Here is a 19,643-nt window from a genome sequence, read left to right on the forward strand (position 1 = left end):
AGAGGGCGCTAACTCTTGGCCGGGCGAGCTCTGTCACGGCGAAGAAGAAGAAGAGTTCTAGCCCATAGAGCGCGTTGGACAAGACAACACAGATCTACCGGCAGCAGCCATGACAGACGAGAACCCCAAGGTAACGCCTTACACGTGCACTTGTTTACCAGCGCCGTTCTTACATGAACCAGCGGGGAGAATGCATGAAACAGTAATACCAAGGCTGAGGTCAATAATTCGACAATAGCCAACGGAGCCGACGCACAATCTAGCTAGCGGCAGGCTAATCCATTTGGCTGAAACGGAAGGGAATTATGGAATAATTCCGATCATGGTATACATAGACCCCGACGTAAAAGTATTCGTCCGCCAGGCGCCCGATTTTATGGTTTAAAAAGGTCATGGGCTGTTTTAAGAGTTGGATCAGTTTCCATGGTGAGAAACCTGTGGCTCGCGGCCCGCATCTGAGGGACACGTGTTTAACTTGGTTCGTTGATTGTGTATGCAAGGAGGGAGTGAAAACGGAGAACGAGCACATCAACCTAAAAGTGGCTGGCCAGGACGGTTCGGTGGTGCAGTTCAAAATCAAGAGGCAAACTTCACTTGTCAAACTGATGAGGGCTTATTGTGAACGGCAGGTGAGACATGCTTACCTGGAATGCCAGCCCTTGACAAAAGTGGTCTTGTCCAAGGCCCCAGTTTGTTGACTTAAACGAATACAATATTTGTTTTTTTGAAGGTATAACTTAAAAAATTGTCACAATGCACATGGTTTTCATTAGTTGCATCTATGTTTATATCAAAATATTACACCAAGAATTAGTTGGGAGCATAATTTCTCAATCCTTTTTGCTCAGGGATTATCAATGAATCAGATAAGATTTCGGTTCGATGGCCAGCCTATCAATGAAACGGACACCCCTTCTCAGGTAATAACCTCCTGTCTGAATACGTATTTGGTCTTAATATACGCCAAGACAAGTCATCCATTTTCCATACCTATCATAAAGTAGTATTTTTAATCTTCACACCTTCTCAATTATGATGTATTTTAGAGATCCTTTGTGGCCGATGAGCCACATCAGTCCAGGGTGTACCCTGCCTAAAGTCATCTATGAAAGTCTATAGAAAATGGATGAAAATGTGCCATTTAGTCTGAATAAAGTGTGGAACTGACTTTGTTTTCAGCTCGAAATGGAGGACGAAGATACAATCGACGTGTTCCAGCAGCAAACCGGAGGATGTTCTCCATAAAGACTGTTGCTGTGTACATTTCTACCTCACCTTTCCATGTTTGTGAGCGTCTTTGTTCGGCCCCGGTTGTTGTCCTGCATACGGAACACTTGTCATGCAGCAGTACAAAAGTTGACGCTCACTCGCTCGCGTTAACTTGCTCTCTTGGCAGGATTGGGATGCGAATATTTAGATGTTCTTAGTGTTTATACTTTCAGTTTTAAGGATTCCCGGTGGTTGTTGATCCAGCAACCCTCAGTGTTGAATCCTTTCTGATATGAATATATTTTGGAATAAAGTTATTCTACCTTTTTAATACCCTTGTGTTTTTAAGTAATATATTACATCAGATACTAAATGAAACAATTCATACCCTTTTAAGTGATATATTAAATCAGATACTAAATTAAAAAATGGTCAAATTGAAATTTAAAGCGCAATTCCTTCCCATTTCTATGTTGCCGCAGCTGAGCTGGCGCCTACCCCAAGTGACATCAGATGACACCGTGGACTGGACCGCCAGGCAATCACACAGATAAACAAACTTGAGCAGTCAAGGCTCTAGCCCACATAGTGAAAATTCAATTTTTAACACCCATTATAATAGAATTGGAATTGTTCCTTTATACCCCCCCCCCACCACCCAAAAAAAACTATTATTGAAAGAAAAATCCTACGACACTGAAGAACTCAAAAAAATATATGTAAAAAAGCTGCTAAAAGTCGAATCTGCAGGTACCAAACTGTTAGCTCCCCACATTCTACGCGTCATAGAAAAGTTTTAAATCCTGTGAAACAAAAGTCAGAAGGAGAAAATTGTAGTTTTTAAAAGTTTTCGCACCACTACATATATATTACTAAAAAATGTGTAGCGTTTAAAATAAACGGATGTGCTCCGAATGTGTGTACCTTTATTTTGTAGCAAGAACCGGAAGTGACATCTTCACGCTTCGTGTCTAACTTGTGTTCGCGCCGCACTGAGGTCGGAAGCAGGTTGATCGAAGCCGCACCGCTTTAGCCAGACAAAGATGAGGCGGTGAAATATAAAATACTTCAAACTTGCGTCTATTCCGAACTGTTTTATTGCCATTTCTGTAAAAATGACGACCACGACGACATATCAAGGGATGGAGCCTAATGCTAAAAACAGCTCCAGGTAGGCTCATTTAAATCCATCACTACGTAAACCACCATTATGCCGTAAAGCAGCATCGTTAAGAGACTCGTATCCCTTTGTCAGTTTCCGTTTACCATTGCATAGAAATTAGGAATATATTGGTGCTGATGAGATCAAGGCCTTTTAAGTCAAGCCACCGCATTGATTGCTGGTCGTACCACGTCTGTCATTTGTACACTTTGCAGTCCGCTAAACAACGATTAAACGAATCCACCAGCCCATTTTGACCACAACTGCCTTGCATCATTCATCGAACTGACCGAGTTACTGTTTGCATGAATTTTTAGGAAAATTGAAACGAAAGAGAAGCGAAAATGCTGGTTTCTTTGACCAGAATGGGATGTTTCCAATAGGGTGGGGCCACCCGTGGACGTGGGCTTCCCCAGCAATCGAGATGCAAAGCTGACATTATGAAAAATAAAACTACTATTAACGGAGATATCGTCATTATTGATGAATACTAAAGATGGGAATTTTAAAAGTGATGAAAATGCACATTTTCTGCCCAACGTCTTTGTAAAATGATCAAATTTCATAGTTGCACTGGATTATTTATTTATTTTAATGCTACTTGGTGTCACGAGCTTGAGAGCAAACAATATGCCACTCTCTTCGCAAGATACAGTTTGGCTCTTGTACTTGGAAAAGGTTAACTCCTCTTCCCAAATGTCAAATCTAGTTAGCTGTCGTTTGCTGTACTACTCATTGTTGCCACAAGGTGGTACTGTTAAAGCAGCAGGATGATGTGGAACTATGCAGAAAAAGAGCATCACTGGATGTTAGATGGGCGTGTATGACAGACAAAATGTCCTACACAAGTTGATTTTCTTTTTATGCCTAATTCACATTGCAGTCCACAGTTCCTGATAATAAACAAGCTCATTAAATATACGTAATGTCATAGTTGCATAACCTATGATGGGAAACATTCACCCACTGACCCGGCACTGCCCATGATTCTTCTCAGGGTTTTGCGTCCTCCCGGCGGCTCCTCCAACATTTCGTTCGGCTCAGACGAGAGCAAAACTCCCGCTCGCAAAGACAAGATGGCCTCCAGCGTTTTTGCCGAGCCAGAAGACCCTTACGCTAATCGAAGGAATAATCCGCCAGGTACTCTACTCCTCTTCATTTTGTGTAAATAATTTTTGTGTCATAGCGAAATCTTCATTTACTTGAGATTAGCACGCAGCCGTAGCAATGAATTCAGTTGTACAGTGTAAAGATTCCAAAGATTAAATATTCACTAAAACCTGAGCGGTCAACATTTTCCGATTGCAAAACGATACTTTCGGTCCCCCCCACCCGCCCCCCCCACCCCCTTATGATTGCATAAGAAAATAATGCAGATCACAGTGTCCTCTGCTTGCAGGTGGGAAGCCGACCGGCGTCCTGTGTGGCGAGTCGTCAGCCCCTCTTAGGAGAGGCGGAGTCAACTCAGCAGATGCCCCCTTGTTGGTAAAGATCATTTGCCTGGTCATGAGGTTCACATAAGAGCCTAACATACAAACCAAGCCAGTACAAAAGAAAAAAAAAAAACACACTGGAACTTTGATCTCATCTACACGCTCTTTAGAAATATTGTCATTATGTAATAATGTATACGTCGCTTATGATTCCGCCTCATTGCAGTAAATGGCAGGATGGAAAATTTCAAACAGGAAGTGAAATCCACAACTTCTTTTTGTTTACATTCTGTCCTCTTGCCAAGAGTACAAGTAAGTAAATCGTGGGAATGTTTGTGATAGTCACTTTAGATGTACCACATGACATCATAAATTAGTTTGATGGGATTTCATTTAAGCAATAAAAGTTTGCGCTCTCTTTTTTGTGCAAAATGAGAAACCACAACCAAGTGGAGTGGTAAGCAATTAAATGGATATTATTAGCGTCTTGACTATTTATAAGTCAAGGAAGGTTTTCCATTCTGTGGTTTGATGACCGAATGTTCCTCCTTCTGTTCAGGAGGGAGACACGCCTGTATGTGACAATGGTGAGTGTATTTTTGGTTCATCATCTTCATCATGTGAACAAAGTGTAGCATACAGCTTTTAAAATTCATGCCAAGGTGTTAGTAAAAACTAAAAAAAAAAAATCAAGCTCTGTTTTGTGGCCAATCATAATCATGTGTGTGGTTTTTTTTTTTGTGACTCCAGGCAGTGACGCTGCTGACCCGGTGGTTGCTCCCCAACGTCAGGATGATGCCCCCCCAGCTGAGGATCCTGCAACTGAACCACCCTCCGGACGTCGGAATCCCCCGGGAGGAAAGTCCAGCCTGATCTTGGGTTGAGTCGCTTCCAAAACAGCCCGGCGTCACTCCTTCCCTCCCTGATTCCTCTTTTCGAAATATCTCAAACTGGTACTTCAGACCTGCTCTTCGGTGTCTCCCTCGTGCCAGTTCTCTTCCAAATCTCAATTGCTTTGGTTTGGTACCTCCTTGTCGGAACCATTCTTTCTACTGTTCTTATTTATTTTGACAGAAGCACTTTATGTCGTTCAAGAAACTGCAAGGATCTCGAAAGAAACCTTTCACTTTCGAATTTAGTTCTGAACCGCCCCGCATGCCCGTTTGGTCCTAACCAGAATCGCAAGTTACGAGACACTCCCTGTTGACAGTTTTTAAATTCTTTTTTTTCTGTGATAAGAACATGTTGTTGTTGTATTGTGACTGCATGGGAAGTTGAACCTTTTTACTCGATGTAAAGAAACAACATAAGAACATGGGAAAATTCTCAATTCTGCCTTTTTGTATCGTAGTGGCAAAGCTCGTAATGTTTTAATCGCTCCTGTTCACTCTGAAGCAAAGCGTGCCTCTTTTGCGTTGGAAAACTCCGTCAAAGTCGGATTGTCTGCTTGCATGTAAAGCGGTGACACAGTTACATTGCGTTACATTGCAAAGTCAGCAGAATGTTGTTGGGCCTGATGTTAAACAACATTTCCTACATTTGACAAGTGACCTTATGACACAGCTCGGCCTATGTTTGTTATTGTTATGTATATACTATGTTCATTATTACACTGCTTGTATGGGTTAAAAAAAAAAAAAAACACTTCAAACAGCCAAATTGTTGTGTGACGTTCCACTGTCGTTACAAATACTTCCCTGTGGCATACTGAACTGTTTTTTTTTTTATGTTTGGTTACATTTATTGTCCTGATGCTGGATGTTGAAGTCGCTTAGGGTTTGAAGAAATGGCACAAGTGGAAAATTGGCATTAAAAATTAATTCAGATCTTGGCTGCTTGTTTTTATTAGCTTGTGGGATTTTATTTTATTTTTTTACCTTTTATTACTTTTTTTTTTTTGTTGCTAATATTACTCAACATGTTTCATGTAACACCCCATGTTTTCTAATAATCTAACAGTTTCTGGAACAGATTTCACTAATCTGCTTTCTGGAGGTGGATGCAATTACTCCAAATCTGCTTTTAATTAGATCGTTTTAGAACGCCACCATATTGTTAATTTAGTAGCTGTTTCTTTTTCAGCTTTTTTTTTTTACTTTCGTGTACATTTTTTGTTTGCATTTTTTAGAAACAGATGAACGTTTTCTATTTTTTTCATTGTTATTATTTAAAGGAAAACTTTCTTATTTGATGGTTAAAATAATGAGTCAATCATCAATCAGTCTTGGTTCGAATAATATTTAACAAAAACAAATGAAAATCAAAGTGCTTCGCAAAATGTTAAAACTCGCCCGCCCACGCGTTGGGTTTACTACGGAAGAGGATTAGGGCCAGTGAAGAAAAAAAAAACGAGGGGTGACAGGATTCTGACTTTTTTCTCAGAATTCTGACTTTAAAGTCAGAATTCCGACTTTAAAGTCAGAATTCTGAGAATAAAGTCAGAATTCTGACTTTAAAGTCAGAAATTGGGAATTCTGACTTTATTCTCAGAATTCTGACTTTAAAGTCAGAATTCCGACTTTAAAGTCAGAATTCTGAGAATAAAGTCAGAATTCTGAGAATAAAGTCAGAATTCTGAGAATAAAGTCAGAATTCTGACTTTATGGCATGGGGTGGCGGAGGGAAAGTCAGTGTGGTGTGGTTTTGACCAGAGAGGACATTATGTCGTCAACGAGTGAGTTTTTGCGTGCCAGAGGATTGCCGGAGGACATCATTTCACACTTGGAGGAGCAGGGGGTGAGTAAATAAAGCATTGTGTCCCTTTTGGTGACTGTTGCGTATATAACTGGCTCCGTGTAGCATGTAGCTCCGTTGCTAATTGATAGCTCTTGACGGGACGCGCCGCATTTACACGTAAAGAAGCATTATGCGTATTTTTGTTCATTCAGTACTCAGTTTCATTAAACCGATGACGTAATGCACGATTATAAATATATATACACGTCACGGCAACGTCACAAAGCGTCGATAAAACCCCTTATGCCTTGCTGACTCTCCATACCACAATCCAACGCTAGATCATTTTAAGTATTTACACACTCACATTAAGTCAACTGATGATTGAAATAGTGTATAAAATGAAATAAAAAACACATAGACTTCAGGTATAAATGTGGCTTAATAAATTCTTAAAGATTAAACAGTTGCAACATGTTTGTCGAGTGTGGATTTGATTTACAATAAGTATTATATTTGTGCTTCATTCTTTCAAATTAAGTGATTGTGTGTGACAGATTTCTTTTTCTGTCATCGTGCAGATTGACAGTGATGTCATCGCACTGATGGACGATGCCGCTCTTGCCAATTACATCCCTCGCTATGGAGACCGCATTGCACTCTTTAATTTTTGCAAGACGAAACAGCCTACATCCAAAAGAAAAAACGGACTTTTAGAAAAACTACGTGAAAAAATGAAACTCAGGAAAGACAGTGACAAAGAGGACACCACCTCAAAGACACAACCACAAGAGACAAAGAAGCAGAAAACAACAAGAAATATTGCGATCGGATGGATACACAGTGATGGAAAGATGACCAAACAGGTGAGGGAGAAGCAGGGAGGGGGTACCAGAAAACTTCATATGTCCACAGAAGCTGGGTTGAAAGACATTCTCAAGGAAGGAAAAAAACTATTTTTCCCAGATGGAATTTCTTCCAAAGGATCACAATTGGACTTTGAGTTTGAGGTTTGGGATTTCAAACAAAACTGCCTCACTGATGACACCTGCCATTCCATCGGCTATATGTACGAGGCTGCAAAGCTAACATTGTTGCGTTTTTACATTGCAACAAGACCAAAAGAGAACCAAGATGATATCCACACACACGAGGAAGTTACATCAGACAATGGCAGTGAATACAATGCCGCAGAAAGTGACGAGGTCTCTGTTTATTCAAATGAAGTCTACCAGCTATTCAACATTTCTGTTGATTCAGAAATTACCTTTGGTCCCACATATGACACACAGGAAGATACAGAAGTCACAATGATCTACAATGGTCCCGCTATGCCCCTCAATCCATCTGATCCACAAGATGTGTTGACTATAACTGTCCACTCCACTGACACATTGAATGATATGATAAGAGCATTCTGCAAAGAAGAAATACTGAACAAACCACTCAGTGTGAAACGCATACTCCCAGGTGATAGAGAAGAAGCAGGTGTTGGGTCTGGAGTACTGAGAGATGTTCTCACCTGTTTCTGGCAGGAATTCTATGACCGATGCACCCTTGGTACATCAATTAAGGTGCCATTTATCCGTCATGATTTTTCTGCAGAAAAGTGGAAAGCAGTTGGGAGAATACTTATAAAAGGTTACCAAGAGTGTTGCTATTTCCCAAACAAACTTGCGTTTCCTTTCCTCGAGCAAGTGCTTTTCAACTGTGTCTACAGTGATCCAAAGGCCCACTTTCTGCAGTTTGTGAGCAGCCAGGAGCGTGACGTTTTGATGGACGCAATGAAAAACTTTTCAGAAGTGGACCAAGATGATCTTGTGGAAGTTCTTGACAGCTATGGGTGTAGAAAGATTATCACACCTGAAACCTTCCCCACAATACTGCAGGAAATAGCGCACAAAGAGCTTGTCCAAAAGCCCATGTTTGTTATTGACTGCTGGAGGGAGGTTACTTTTCACCATGACTTCATAAGTCCTGACGCACTTAACAAGTTGTGCTCTGACTTGCAACCTACTTGCAAAAAGGTCTGCCAACTGCTGAAATTTCCAAATGATTTAACCTCAAAGCAGAAGGAAGTGGTAAATCATCTGAAAAGGTTCATCAGAGAGTTGGATGAACTCAAGCTTCAGAAATTTCTCCGGTTTTGCACTGGATCTGATCTTATTGTCACCGACACCATCCTTGTGGAGTTTCAACAAATGACAGAGTTTAGTAGAAGACCAGTGGGGCACACGTGTGGAAAGGTTTTGTACATTGCTGACAGCTATGAAAATTTCCCAGACTTCCGATCAGAATTCAATGCCGTTCTCGAAAGCAATATCTGGGTCATGGATATTGTTTAATTCTGTCAATAACCATAACTCCGTTAATTATCCGTTGTAAGTTGCATCAACACAACATATTTTGTTCACTGTTCGTATTGGTCAAATAGAAACAAACTTTGTATTCGTTCCTTCACTGTTTTTAGAGTTTTATAGAAACAGCTTGCATTTGGCATTGTGTTCCAGTTATATAAAAGTTCTAGGGCTTTCTTAAAATGACCCAAGATGTTATGCATAACCATTGGATGGTTGTTTTCAGCAGCTACATAGTATTAAGTGAATGCTTCTGTAATGAAGAGTGGTAATATTTTATTGCATTCAATAAACTCACTCTTCATCCACTATGTATTTCCAGACTGCACCTGAATGTTGGTATATAAAAATAAAGTATTATGTTGTACAGATGCCTTCTATGAAAAGACACAATTTTTAATATACAAGTAATACATTAATACTTAATACATATTTAAGCAGTCAAGTTCAGGACATTTCAAGCAAAATGTAAGATCTTGGTTTTTGTTAGTCACAAATGGAAAAGAATAACCATAGATCCGGTAAGCATAGTTAAAGAAAATTCAATTTTGCAATGAATTATTCTGTTTAATTTGGGTCATTAAGGAATATTTAAAGGTCAAGAAGGCATTGTAGGACTAAAAAAAACATAGTAACTGAGTATACAGACTACTTATTAAAAAAAAACTGAAAAATTATTTTCTGAGGGGTTTATATGTATTACATCAATACGCTTGTCAAACAATCTTCAGTAATTCCTCTCTCAACATAAGATACAAGTCACTTGCATGCAATGGATCTGTTGGAGCGTGCCATTCATTTTCCTCCATTAGCAGACAACACAGTTCAAATACAGTTTCATCGCAAGGAAACTGGCATTTTGGAGTGCACTCTTCCATACACGCAGTGATATCTTGCATTCCAGTGGGTTTCAGTCGATCCTCGGCACTGTGCATGGCAGGGAATGAATACATGACGACTGGCCGGCCTGAAGCTGTATCACCGTTCGACCTTGGTCTTATTTTGTGTGAGTTCCATGTGTTCACAACTTCATCCAGCTCATCCTGCACAAGAGCAGCATAGTTAAGTATTTAAGTACATTGTTATTTTTTATTATTCAATTTATTCATTTCAACTTCAAAAACATGATGGGAGAGATAAAATATTTTACCTGCACAAGATTAAGAAAGCAGAACTGGATAAGATTTTTATCCAGAAAATCTCCTGTGTAGTGACCATCCTCCTGAAGAGTTTGAAATAAATTAATCCAGAACTGTGCGCTCTGTTTGCAAAGGATGGACCACCACCCTTCAATGCGCTGATTGGCAGTACTTCTCCCGTAAAGAAAACTTTTCTCCCCAGCAAAATTGTCAGTGGTTTTGTCGCAAAAACACTTGCATCTGTTCAACACAACCATTTTCTGTGTCCCTGTCTGCACGGATCCTCTCTGGACATCCACCAATGCGCGAAACTGTTTTGATAAAATAACTTGCAATCACCTTGGGATCATTGTTTGTGGTATAGGCCTCTGCCCATAACACATACCGGCTAAACCCATCAATACAACCATGGATGCAAATCCCATAGGGTTTTAATTTATCATAGCCATCCATGTGCCAAAGAGCATTTGGGCCTCTGCAGCTGTACTGGCGTCTTCTAAGGCGTCGTGCTCTTGTTAATTCCACGCCGACTGGGTCAACCAATTTTATAATTTGTCTTATTGCATCTTGTGAGACAACAAATCCTTTTTGTATCGCACGTAGATGAAGCCAGCGATAACCTTGCATCTGGCCACAAGTCAGGATTTCATGCTGGACAAAAGCCAACACATCTCCCAGGTCCGACTGATTCTTTCTTCGGAACAGACCAAGTCTTTTACAAGTTTTCTTCAGAGTCCGAATACTTATAATAGTCTGAGCATTATGTGCTAAAACTGCAAGTATTTCCTTGTTGCTGAATGCAAGTCTAAAGCATAGCTTGATTAAGTCATCCAAATCCAGCTTTTCAGGCACTGGTCGAGTTGCACCCTCCATCAGTCACTTTATCTGCACAACAAAGTAAAAACAATTACAATTTGTCAAACACAACAGTGGGCATTTTGAAAACATGACTTTATGACAGTATGCTTATTGTATAAAGTTGTTTTTAATACTAATACTCCTGGTACGATGTCAGGTGTAACATCACTAAACAAGTCTCATCCAGTAAATAAAGACGTGCATGATTATCCTTCAAATGATGTAACCTTGAATTGTGGCGCGTAGAATCACCACTCTTAAACAACAGTGTGATCAGTGTATTGAGTTAAATGTAAGGTGCAATGATATTGCAGCCGGTCACAATCAGCAAGGCATAGTTTATGCCGCGAGTCGCGGTGTTTTACCGACGCTTTGTGACGTTGCCGTGACGTGTAAATATATTTATAATCGTGCATTACGTCATCGGTTTAATGAAACTGAGTACTGAATGAACAAAAATACGCATAATGCTTCTTTACGTGTAAATGCGGCGCGTCCCGTCAAGAGCTATCAATTAGCAACGGAGCTACATGCTACACGGAGCCAGTTATATACGCAACAGTCACCAAAATGAACACAATGCTTTATTTACTCACCCCCGCTCCTCCAAGTGTGAAATGATGTCCTCCGGCAATCCTCTGGCACGCAAAAACTCACTCGTTGACGACATAATGTCCTCTCTGGTCAAAACCACACCACACTGACTTTCCCTCCGCCACCCCATGCCATAAAGTCAGAATTCTGACTTTATTCTCAGAATTCTGACTTTATTCTCAGAATTCTGACTTTATTCTCAGAATTCTGACTTTAAAGTCGGAATTCTGACTTTAAAGTCAGAATTCTGACTTTATTCTCAGAATTCTGACTTTAAAGTCGGAATTCTGACTTTAAAGTCAGAATTCTGACTTTAAAGTCAGAATTCCGACTTTAAAGTCAGAATTCTGAGAATAAAGTCAGAATTCTGACTTTAAAGTCAGAATTCGCAATTTCTGACTTTAAAGTCAGAATTCTGACTTTATTCTCAGAATTCTGACTTTAAAGTCGGAATTCTGACTTTAAAGTCAGAATTCCCAATTTCTGACTTTAAAGTCAGAATTCTGACTTTATTCTCAGAATTCTGACTTTAAAGTCGGAATTCTGACTTTAAAGTCAGAATTCTGAGAATAAAGTCAGAATTCTGAGAATAAAGTCAGAATTCTGACTTTAAAGTCAGAATTCTGAGAAAAAAGTCAGAATCCTGTCACCCCTCGTTTTTTTTTTCTTCACTGGCCCTAATCCTCTTCCGTAGTTTACTCAAACCGAAAGTGAAAGAAAAGTGAAAGCGGGCGGGAATATCTGCTGCTGGTGAAAGACCAAGACAAATTTGCCGCTGCTGTGTGGAGAACAGAAAAGGAGTGTTGTCGTCCGACGAACATTGCCTTTTCCTCCAATGCACAAACGCCCACCGGCAACCACCAACGATATGCTTTAGGTGAGTCGACATGTTCACGTTTAATGTGTGTTTGACTGTTTATGTCCACGTCACGTGTATATTGGGCAATATACTAGTTTTAGGAGGGGGGGGGGGGGGATAAGGTAAACATTCCGTGCTGAGTTTAACTCATTGACGCTGTCAGCACCCGAAAAAAATAATTATTATAAAAATTGTCATGATAAAACAGGGTTCTCAGTAGTTTTTATTCAAACGACTCCATTAGGGAGTATATTATTTTTCCAATGATTTAAAGCCATCGAAAATCAACATATTGCAGTTCCCATGGGGTATATTATATTTACATTTGAACTGAACTTAATCACATTCAGTCAGATTAGGTGAGTATTTAAGATAAGAGATAAAATAAGATAATCCTTTATTATTCCCTCAATGGGGAAACTCCTGAGTAACCAGCAGTAAACTTAACACACACGCACACACGCATGCGGGGAAGGGGGTAAAATATTTTAAAAAGTAAAAGATATATATATATAAATAAAAAAAATATGGACAGTATGTACACAATACACAATATACAGTGGAGATAAAAAATATTAGATCAAAAAATAGTGCAAGGGAAGAAAAAAAAAACTGTGCAAAAGCAGGTAAAAGAGTATGAGGTAGACAAATATTGCACATATGATTGCACACACGGTTATTGCACGTTATTATTGCACGTAATTATTGTCCGTTAGCTACAGTGATTTAGCCTGGTTGTACAGTCTGATGGCAGCAGGGAGGAAGGACCTGCGATGCCTCTTGGTAGTGCATCGTGGGTGACGAAGCCGGTCACTGATGGAGCTCTCCAGGGCTCTGACAGTCTCATGAATGATCAATTTACTAAAGTTCTGAGGTTTAAATCCAGGTTCAGAGTTTGTGTGGGATTTGCATGATCTTGCAGTCTTACAGTCCAAAAATATGCATCTTACAGTGCTGAGGGACAGCGACTCAAAACATAGCAAAGAGGTTTTAAAGCAAAAAAAGTCAAAGGTGTTGGCTAAATTTGTGAAATCCAATTGGGCATGCACATACTTGAGGTTGTAAGTTCTCATTCAATTCTGATTAATATTGTATTTTTGGAATATGAGTTAAGCAGCAAAATTCCAGCATAAGTTTTATATCCAGCCCAGTGGATGGCCATTTTCTGTCCACATAAAATGACATCATTTGCCAGGTCCAGGTCACAACCAATTATGGTTCAGCTTTACGGAATTGATGAGCTGCACAGAACATACTATTACCGAGAACATTTGGGGGTCGACTTTCCTTTAAGGAATGCGGGCAAGCGCTTGGCGGAACTAGGTCACTCTGTACTGTTGTCTGTCACCATTTACAAGCCTTGACATGAGGTATGAAATGCAAAAATAACTGCTCCTTCTCTTCAGGCAACTATAGTGTTCAGTTTTTCCAGTCTGTAAAACTGCGACAAGCTCCTTGTCGTAATAATATGCATGTTCTATTGGACGAGCAGTTAGCATGTCTTCCTCTCAGTTCTTAGTTGAGGGCTTTGAATCTGTGGAGTTATATTTTCTATAATGAGGAGAATCTCTCGAGAAGATCGATGGATGCATTGGTTGGATGAATATTTTGATGTCTTTACATTCTTGGCCATTTTTGTCTTTTACTGCCACTTGCTGTCGACTGAAAATGGTTGCGAATGTCACCCGACCAAACCCAGAAAACACGTTTTCAGTAGAGCTGTGCATAGAAATATTTTATTGCCAGGATTTTGAAAGAAAAAGCAGCAACTTTAGATTGGATGACCTTTCTAACACGACCCACCTATTTCCAGGGTAGGCCATCCAGCCTAATGGAAATTTGGGATTTTGAGGATTTTTTTTCCCCTCTGCAAATGGTCCCTGGGTTGTTGTTTTCTATCCTACCTTTGACTATTTCTGGTCACTTTGTTATTTTAGTTATTACTTTATATATTTTTTGGTAGATAAGTACTCCATTCCTTGAGAAAATGTCGAGGTGCAGCTGTTCCCGCATAGGGAACTCTCTGGACACCACTCTTCCTGTTCTGCTTTTACTTAAAGTGTTCATATTAAAAATAGCACCGTGGGAAAATGAGAGTCCACCAAAAGAAAGGATGAAAAAAAAATCTCACACTGTATTGATTTAATTGGTTCAAATGAGACACACTAAAAATAACAAGGATCCCTCGAATGATGTCATAATAAAACAATCAATTTCCTTGTCCACTTCTGATAAGATGACTCATTTCATTGTGCAGTGCAACAATAACCTTCCTTCACTGAATGGGTAATGTAATCTGAAAAGAAAAGTGAAATACAACAGCTAACATCCTCCATTAAATGAGTAAATATAAACCCGAAAAGAAAAGTGAAAACTTCAACTGCTCGTTCTCCGGAGGGTTGCGCAATCGTTCATTTCGGCTTGTTGGGACTGTTTTAGAGGCGAAAAGAAGTGACTTTTGCCTTGTCCATTTGCAGATGAATGACAATGGGCTTTGCCGATTTTGTTTTGTGGCTCCTGATGGTGCTCTGCTTTGGTGGACAACATACATTGAGCGGTAAGTTTTGTTCTTCGGTGTATACATACAAAAAAATATCAATTTGAGATAATACTTGAGAGAATATTTTTTTCCATGTATGTGTGAAACTGTGATTTTTTTTTGGACAGGTTTTATCGAAATGGACTGTAAGGAGAGCTTGGGCCAGTACGGTCAACCATCTGTGGTGGAATGCGAGATCAAGATGGCCCCAGAGGCCAAAGACGATAGCGTGCGCATCGTCGTGTGGAAAAAAGGCGTCTCGATCCTGCTGAAGTTTCACGACGATCAATTTGATCCCACATTGCCGCCGGGCTATTCATTGGAGCCGTCGTGGAATAGCAAGTCCTTGAACGTGTCCCTGCTAATCGCCAACACCTCTGTGATCAATCACGGCAACTATTCGTGCTTTGTGATGACCGAGAGCGGAACCGCAAACAAGTCAGCCAGCCTTCATGTCACAGGTGAGAGTCCTGTAATACAGGAGAATGGATTATTCTATCAATTTTTCCATCCAATCCAATTTGATATGCATTGAAGCGTGTTTAAAAAAAAAAACTTGACTACCGTATTTTCCGCCCTATAAGGCGCACCTAAAAACCTAAATTTTTCTCAAAAACCAACAGTGCGCCTTATAGCCCGGTGCGCCTTATATATGGACTAAATTCCTAAATTTAAACTGGCCCAAAGCATTGTGTCATGAAATCAATCATAAGTGGCCCGCTGAAGACTATGAATCATGAATCAAAAAGACTATCGATCATTATTCTATGATTATAAAGTAATTTGTTTCCGTCTGAAGTTGAAATAAAAAGGATAAAATAGAGAATGATTTGATTTGGATTAAAAATCTGACATGATGCATTAATGGTGCGCCTTATAGTCCGGTGCGCCTTATATAAGGATAAAGTTTTAAGATGGGCCATTCATTGAAGGTGCGCCTTATAGTCCGGTGCGCCTTATAGGCCGGAAAATACGGTATTTTTTGCAACCCCATTTTGAGTATTAGTGATAAAATATCAACTAAATGTTTCATTTGATTGAATAAAAAAGATGTCTTGTTATATTCCAATTAAATTGCAACTTTTATATGGAATATTCAGATGTTTTTTTTAAATGTAACTTTATTGCCTTTGCTGTCACTCTTAGCCAAATACAAGACACCGAGCATCCACACCACCACGACAAACGTCGGCTCACCCTCGCGAGTCACCCTGACATGTCGCTCGGAAGGCGGCTACCCCAAGGGCCGGTTGGGTTGGTTTGTCGGGACGACAGGGCAGGAGGAAAGTGCTGAAACTGTGGCCGAGGCGATGGGAAATGGACTCTTCAGCCTTTCCAGCAAGCTGACTCTGTCGCTAGGGCGGGACCCCTCCACGTACACGTGTATGGTGTTCAACGCCAGTGGCGGCAAAGACAGCGAGGCCAGTGTGGTGCTACCTGACCATGTGCAGGTTGCAGGTAGGCCAACGCAAATTCTATTGACCTAAAGTCCGGTGATTGATTTGACCGAAAAATTTGTTCCAAAACTTTTGAGTGGTTTTTATTTTGTTCCACGCCATGTATATATAAACTGGTTCTCTGACAACCCGAACGTTGTGGGTCCGATCTTCAACTCTTCTGACCATGTCGAAATTATTAATAAATTTATCTTTGGCTTTTTTTGTAGCCGGCTCGTTTCAAATCAGCCTAAACTCAAAGAGCGTGAGAAGACGTTGTTAGTTCTGTAACAAAACAAAGTTTATGTGGAAGTGAAAGACAAGTTCAAACTGGTACTGACAGAAATGAATTTTGAAAACAAACAAAGCATAAAAAAAAAGAATGTGGGTTTTTTTTTTGTATCTTTTCCATGACAAGAAGCGTCTTGATTTAATCAGATCTGTCAGATTTACGCGATGGGCGTGGTTTAGATTTCACAAAAGCAAAAGCATGCAAACATGTTTGGCTCCAGATGAGATGAAAGCTACCATTATTATTTTTTCAGAACTGGGTCGATGGTTGCGACTTGCAACTTTAGTTTTGGTTGCTGTTGCATGCGCTGTGTCACGACACTATATCATATCGCCACTTTATATTCCATTAACCCTTGAACTTTTTTTTTTATTGAAACCACTTCACATGCACGTCAAGACGAGATAAAATCTTTTAATGTCACTTTGCTGGTTGCACAATAACCTAAATTTGTTTAGTTACTAACAGTGACACCCTCATTTTTTTTTAAGGGCAGAAAGAGAAAATATTATGTATCTGTGTGACAAAGAAAATATTTCCAATCATCTTTCACTCTAAGCTGACGCAACAGACACTTAGAGCTGTCATGTTTTTTTTCTCTTTGTAGGGATAGAACAAGAGCCGCAAGCTAAAGACTCGGATGTGGCGCATAGAGTCGTGGCACCGTTGGTGGTCATCGGGTCGCTGATTGTTGGACTGCTGCTGTTTTGGGTGATCAGGGGGCGACCTTGTAAAAGTAAGTGTACTTTACAATGAAACAAGATTTGAACATAAAGTTGCATAACAAAGTCAAGTGAGGAGGTTAGCAGGTTAGCTCACGTTGTAACCGCAAACAGGTTCTCCCATCTCATGCTAGTTCAAGCATGCACAATAGTTGGGTTGTGCCAGATTTCAGTTTGGCCATCCCAAGTAGAGCAATCCACAATAACCTCAGTTTAGGATATATTATATCCCAGAGCTGTCACGATCCAATCTTTTTAGAATCAAATTGTTCTTTGATAAATCAAATAATTATGTAAAGTTTTATTTTGCATAAACGTGTTTTAGATTTTTTTTTCATGATTACGTTTTATGAGCTATACTAGTAGTTTATTTGGTATTGTGATCAATAAACAGTCTAAAATGATTTGGACGATTTGAAATCAATAAATCATGCCTCAAAGTCATATCTTGATAATTAAAATAGTAATTTGATAATTGATTAAATCAATCGATTAATTTTGACACCTCTAATATGAAAACTAGGGTCTTTTTTTCCTAAATAGAAAGATTCAAAGTTAAAAGATTTGATTCCACAGCTCACTGTTTATTCTTATCCGATTCAGTTTCCATCCACAGATTCGCCAAATTCAGGGTTTACTTTCTCTTGGTTTGGGTAATATTCTGTTTAATCCAATTTTCATCCAGGATTGGGACGAATTTTGACTTTGTTCTGTTTAATTTTGGCGGGTTTGGTTAAGGGCGTATTGTGGATTACTTAAACCCCAATTTCGATTCCTTGGTTCGGACACTAACCTCACTACTATTCTAGTTTAGTCCAATTTGCATCTCAAGATTATAGTAATTAGTTGCATGACATAATATTTGTTCCAGGGGCACCGGAGGCAGCGGAACCGGAGGTACTGGAGGCAGTTGAAACAGATCAAGAGCAAGGTAAGCCTGTGCAAATGTGAGCCTTTCGAAATGAAATCTTTTGCTTATTCTCACGTGTGCCTTATGTTCTCCAATAAAGGTAATTCACAGGATCCCCTTATAGTGACTTCTGAATATCAGGAAAGCAACCCATAAGGTATTTACTGCAACTAAATGACAATTTTGTTACTTATTACCCAACTTTGACACTTTGGCATTTGTCCCTTTTTTGTTAGGAAATACTCTATACGATGTCTTCACTGATTTACCGACAAAAAAAATCACGAGTCGGCATTCCTCCCCTCTGCATTGAGCCTCAGCTATGCTTTGCACTCAATAAGTTACTCTGCATAAATTATGATTGTTCACTTGAAAACTGATTTTGAATGGGTAAGAGAGCAATCTGTGGTGTGAAGCGCACATTTTAAAAAGGAAGCTATTGGAATGAATTCAAACGTTCCATCGCACTCATTGGTTGACTAAATATTAGTTCACCACACTTATCAATAAAAGAAATCATTGGATGCTCAGTAAGACAGAAATCAATGTGAAAATATCAAGAGTGACTACAGAGGTTGAAAACGTTTACAGAGACTGGAAAGTTCAGATTACAAAAACACGTACCATGCAGTTTCTGTTGTTTTCTTAATCAGTATCAGGAAGTGTGTTTGAAATCTCTTTCACTTTCTATATCAACTTGCCATGGTAAATATAGCAAAAGAATTCTATTCGTAACACTTTAACACTAATTCTTGTGTAAATCAATGCTCAGCATTTTAGGACTATATGTAGCAATACCTGGAAAACAGACAAAATAAATGACTGCCTGTTTCCAGGTCTAATATGCCTTTCAAAGTACTCACATTTTTTTCTATTCTATGAGAAAAAGCATCACCATCATTTGCTTATGTGTAGATAAAACAATTCAATTCTGTTTTTTTTTTAAAAATTTTAATTTAAGTTCTTGTGCTACCTTGTTGTGTAGTAGCACCCACAAAGTGACCCATTTTGGAAACCAAACACACCTCATTTATAGATGACATAACATTTTATCAGTATGTGCAAAAGTACAAGATTGAAGTCCATCACAAAATGAATGAATCATTACAACTTGACTAACCACACTGATAGGAAAGTGGATTTGTCCATGTGTTTGTTTTTAATCTGTACAGTTTCGAGATTTGATGTTTGCTTTTATATGCACGACGCAATGCAGACTTTATAATAAATGGGATTTGTCTTTGTTTTCTGGTAACTATATTCACCGACTCGACACTGTCACCTAGTGTACAAAAACCACCATGACATGTTATGACATTGAAAACAAATGGCAAGCTCTGCCTGGTGATTTAGTAAAATGGCATTTCAACAAAAACGGCCAATTATTTCATTTATGATAGGAAAGGCAAGTAATGGATCAAATTGTGATGTTAATTGATTAAGTCGTTTTTTGAGAT

General features: G+C 39.4%; 4 protein-coding genes and 1 long non-coding RNA gene across 6 annotated transcripts; 4 read left to right on the plus strand and 1 right to left on the minus strand.

The window, feature by feature from the left end:
• Positions 1 to 2: 2 nt before the first annotated feature.
• Positions 3 to 2,124, plus strand: sumo2a (small ubiquitin like modifier 2a). 2 transcript variants are annotated; one of them, XM_061273472.1, is made up of 5 exons: positions 3 to 130; positions 501 to 629; positions 849 to 920; positions 1,180 to 1,258; positions 1,692 to 2,124. In XM_061273472.1, exons 1-4 carry the CDS (start codon positions 110 to 112, stop codon positions 1,243 to 1,245), a joined length of 288 nt encoding a protein of 95 aa, XP_061129456.1. In that variant the 5' UTR covers positions 3 to 109; the 3' UTR covers positions 1,246 to 1,258; positions 1,692 to 2,124. The 2 variants fall into 2 exon arrangements, with proteins under 2 accessions (XP_061129456.1, XP_061129455.1); XM_061273471.1 differs by lacking the exon at positions 1,692 to 2,124 and having other exon boundaries at positions 1,180 to 1,540.
• Positions 2,125 to 2,185: 61 nt separating this feature from the next.
• Positions 2,186 to 5,635, plus strand: jpt1a (Jupiter microtubule associated homolog 1a). Its single transcript, XM_061273469.1, has 5 exons — positions 2,186 to 2,380; positions 3,369 to 3,511; positions 3,771 to 3,856; positions 4,364 to 4,391; positions 4,555 to 5,635. The coding sequence occupies exons 1-5, from the start codon at positions 2,325 to 2,327 to the stop codon at positions 4,686 to 4,688; spliced, it is 447 nt and encodes a 148-aa protein (XP_061129453.1). The 5' UTR covers positions 2,186 to 2,324; the 3' UTR covers positions 4,689 to 5,635.
• A 651-nt stretch (positions 5,636 to 6,286) lies between these two features.
• On the plus strand, positions 6,287 to 9,152 carry LOC133151779 (uncharacterized). Its single transcript, XM_061275091.1, has 2 exons — positions 6,287 to 6,540; positions 7,062 to 9,152. The coding sequence occupies exons 1-2, from the start codon at positions 6,412 to 6,414 to the stop codon at positions 8,823 to 8,825; spliced, it is 1,893 nt and encodes a 630-aa protein (XP_061131075.1). The 5' UTR covers positions 6,287 to 6,411; the 3' UTR covers positions 8,826 to 9,152.
• On the minus strand, positions 9,089 to 11,694 carry LOC133151780 (uncharacterized). Its single transcript, XR_009713988.1, has 3 exons — positions 11,431 to 11,694; positions 9,988 to 10,861; positions 9,089 to 9,880 (listed from the first exon to the last, which is right to left on the minus strand). It is a non-coding gene; the product is annotated as an uncharacterized LOC133151780 (long non-coding RNA).
• A 449-nt stretch (positions 11,695 to 12,143) lies between these two features.
• zgc:174863 (uncharacterized protein LOC100136852 homolog) lies at positions 12,144 to 19,430 on the plus strand. Its single transcript, XM_061273740.1, has 8 exons — positions 12,144 to 12,305; positions 14,765 to 14,844; positions 14,955 to 15,287; positions 15,973 to 16,284; positions 17,162 to 17,290; positions 18,148 to 18,207; positions 18,287 to 18,343; positions 18,423 to 19,430. The coding sequence occupies exons 2-7, from the start codon at positions 14,769 to 14,771 to the stop codon at positions 18,340 to 18,342; spliced, it is 966 nt and encodes a 321-aa protein (XP_061129724.1). The 5' UTR covers positions 12,144 to 12,305; positions 14,765 to 14,768; the 3' UTR covers position 18,343; positions 18,423 to 19,430.
• The last annotated feature ends 213 nt before the right edge of the window (positions 19,431 to 19,643 follow it).

Source organism: Syngnathus typhle, linkage group LG3 (genome assembly GCF_033458585.1).
Source record: "Syngnathus typhle isolate RoL2023-S1 ecotype Sweden linkage group LG3, RoL_Styp_1.0, whole genome shotgun sequence".
In the NCBI taxonomy this organism is placed as follows: domain Eukaryota; kingdom Metazoa; phylum Chordata; class Actinopteri; order Syngnathiformes; family Syngnathidae; genus Syngnathus; species Syngnathus typhle.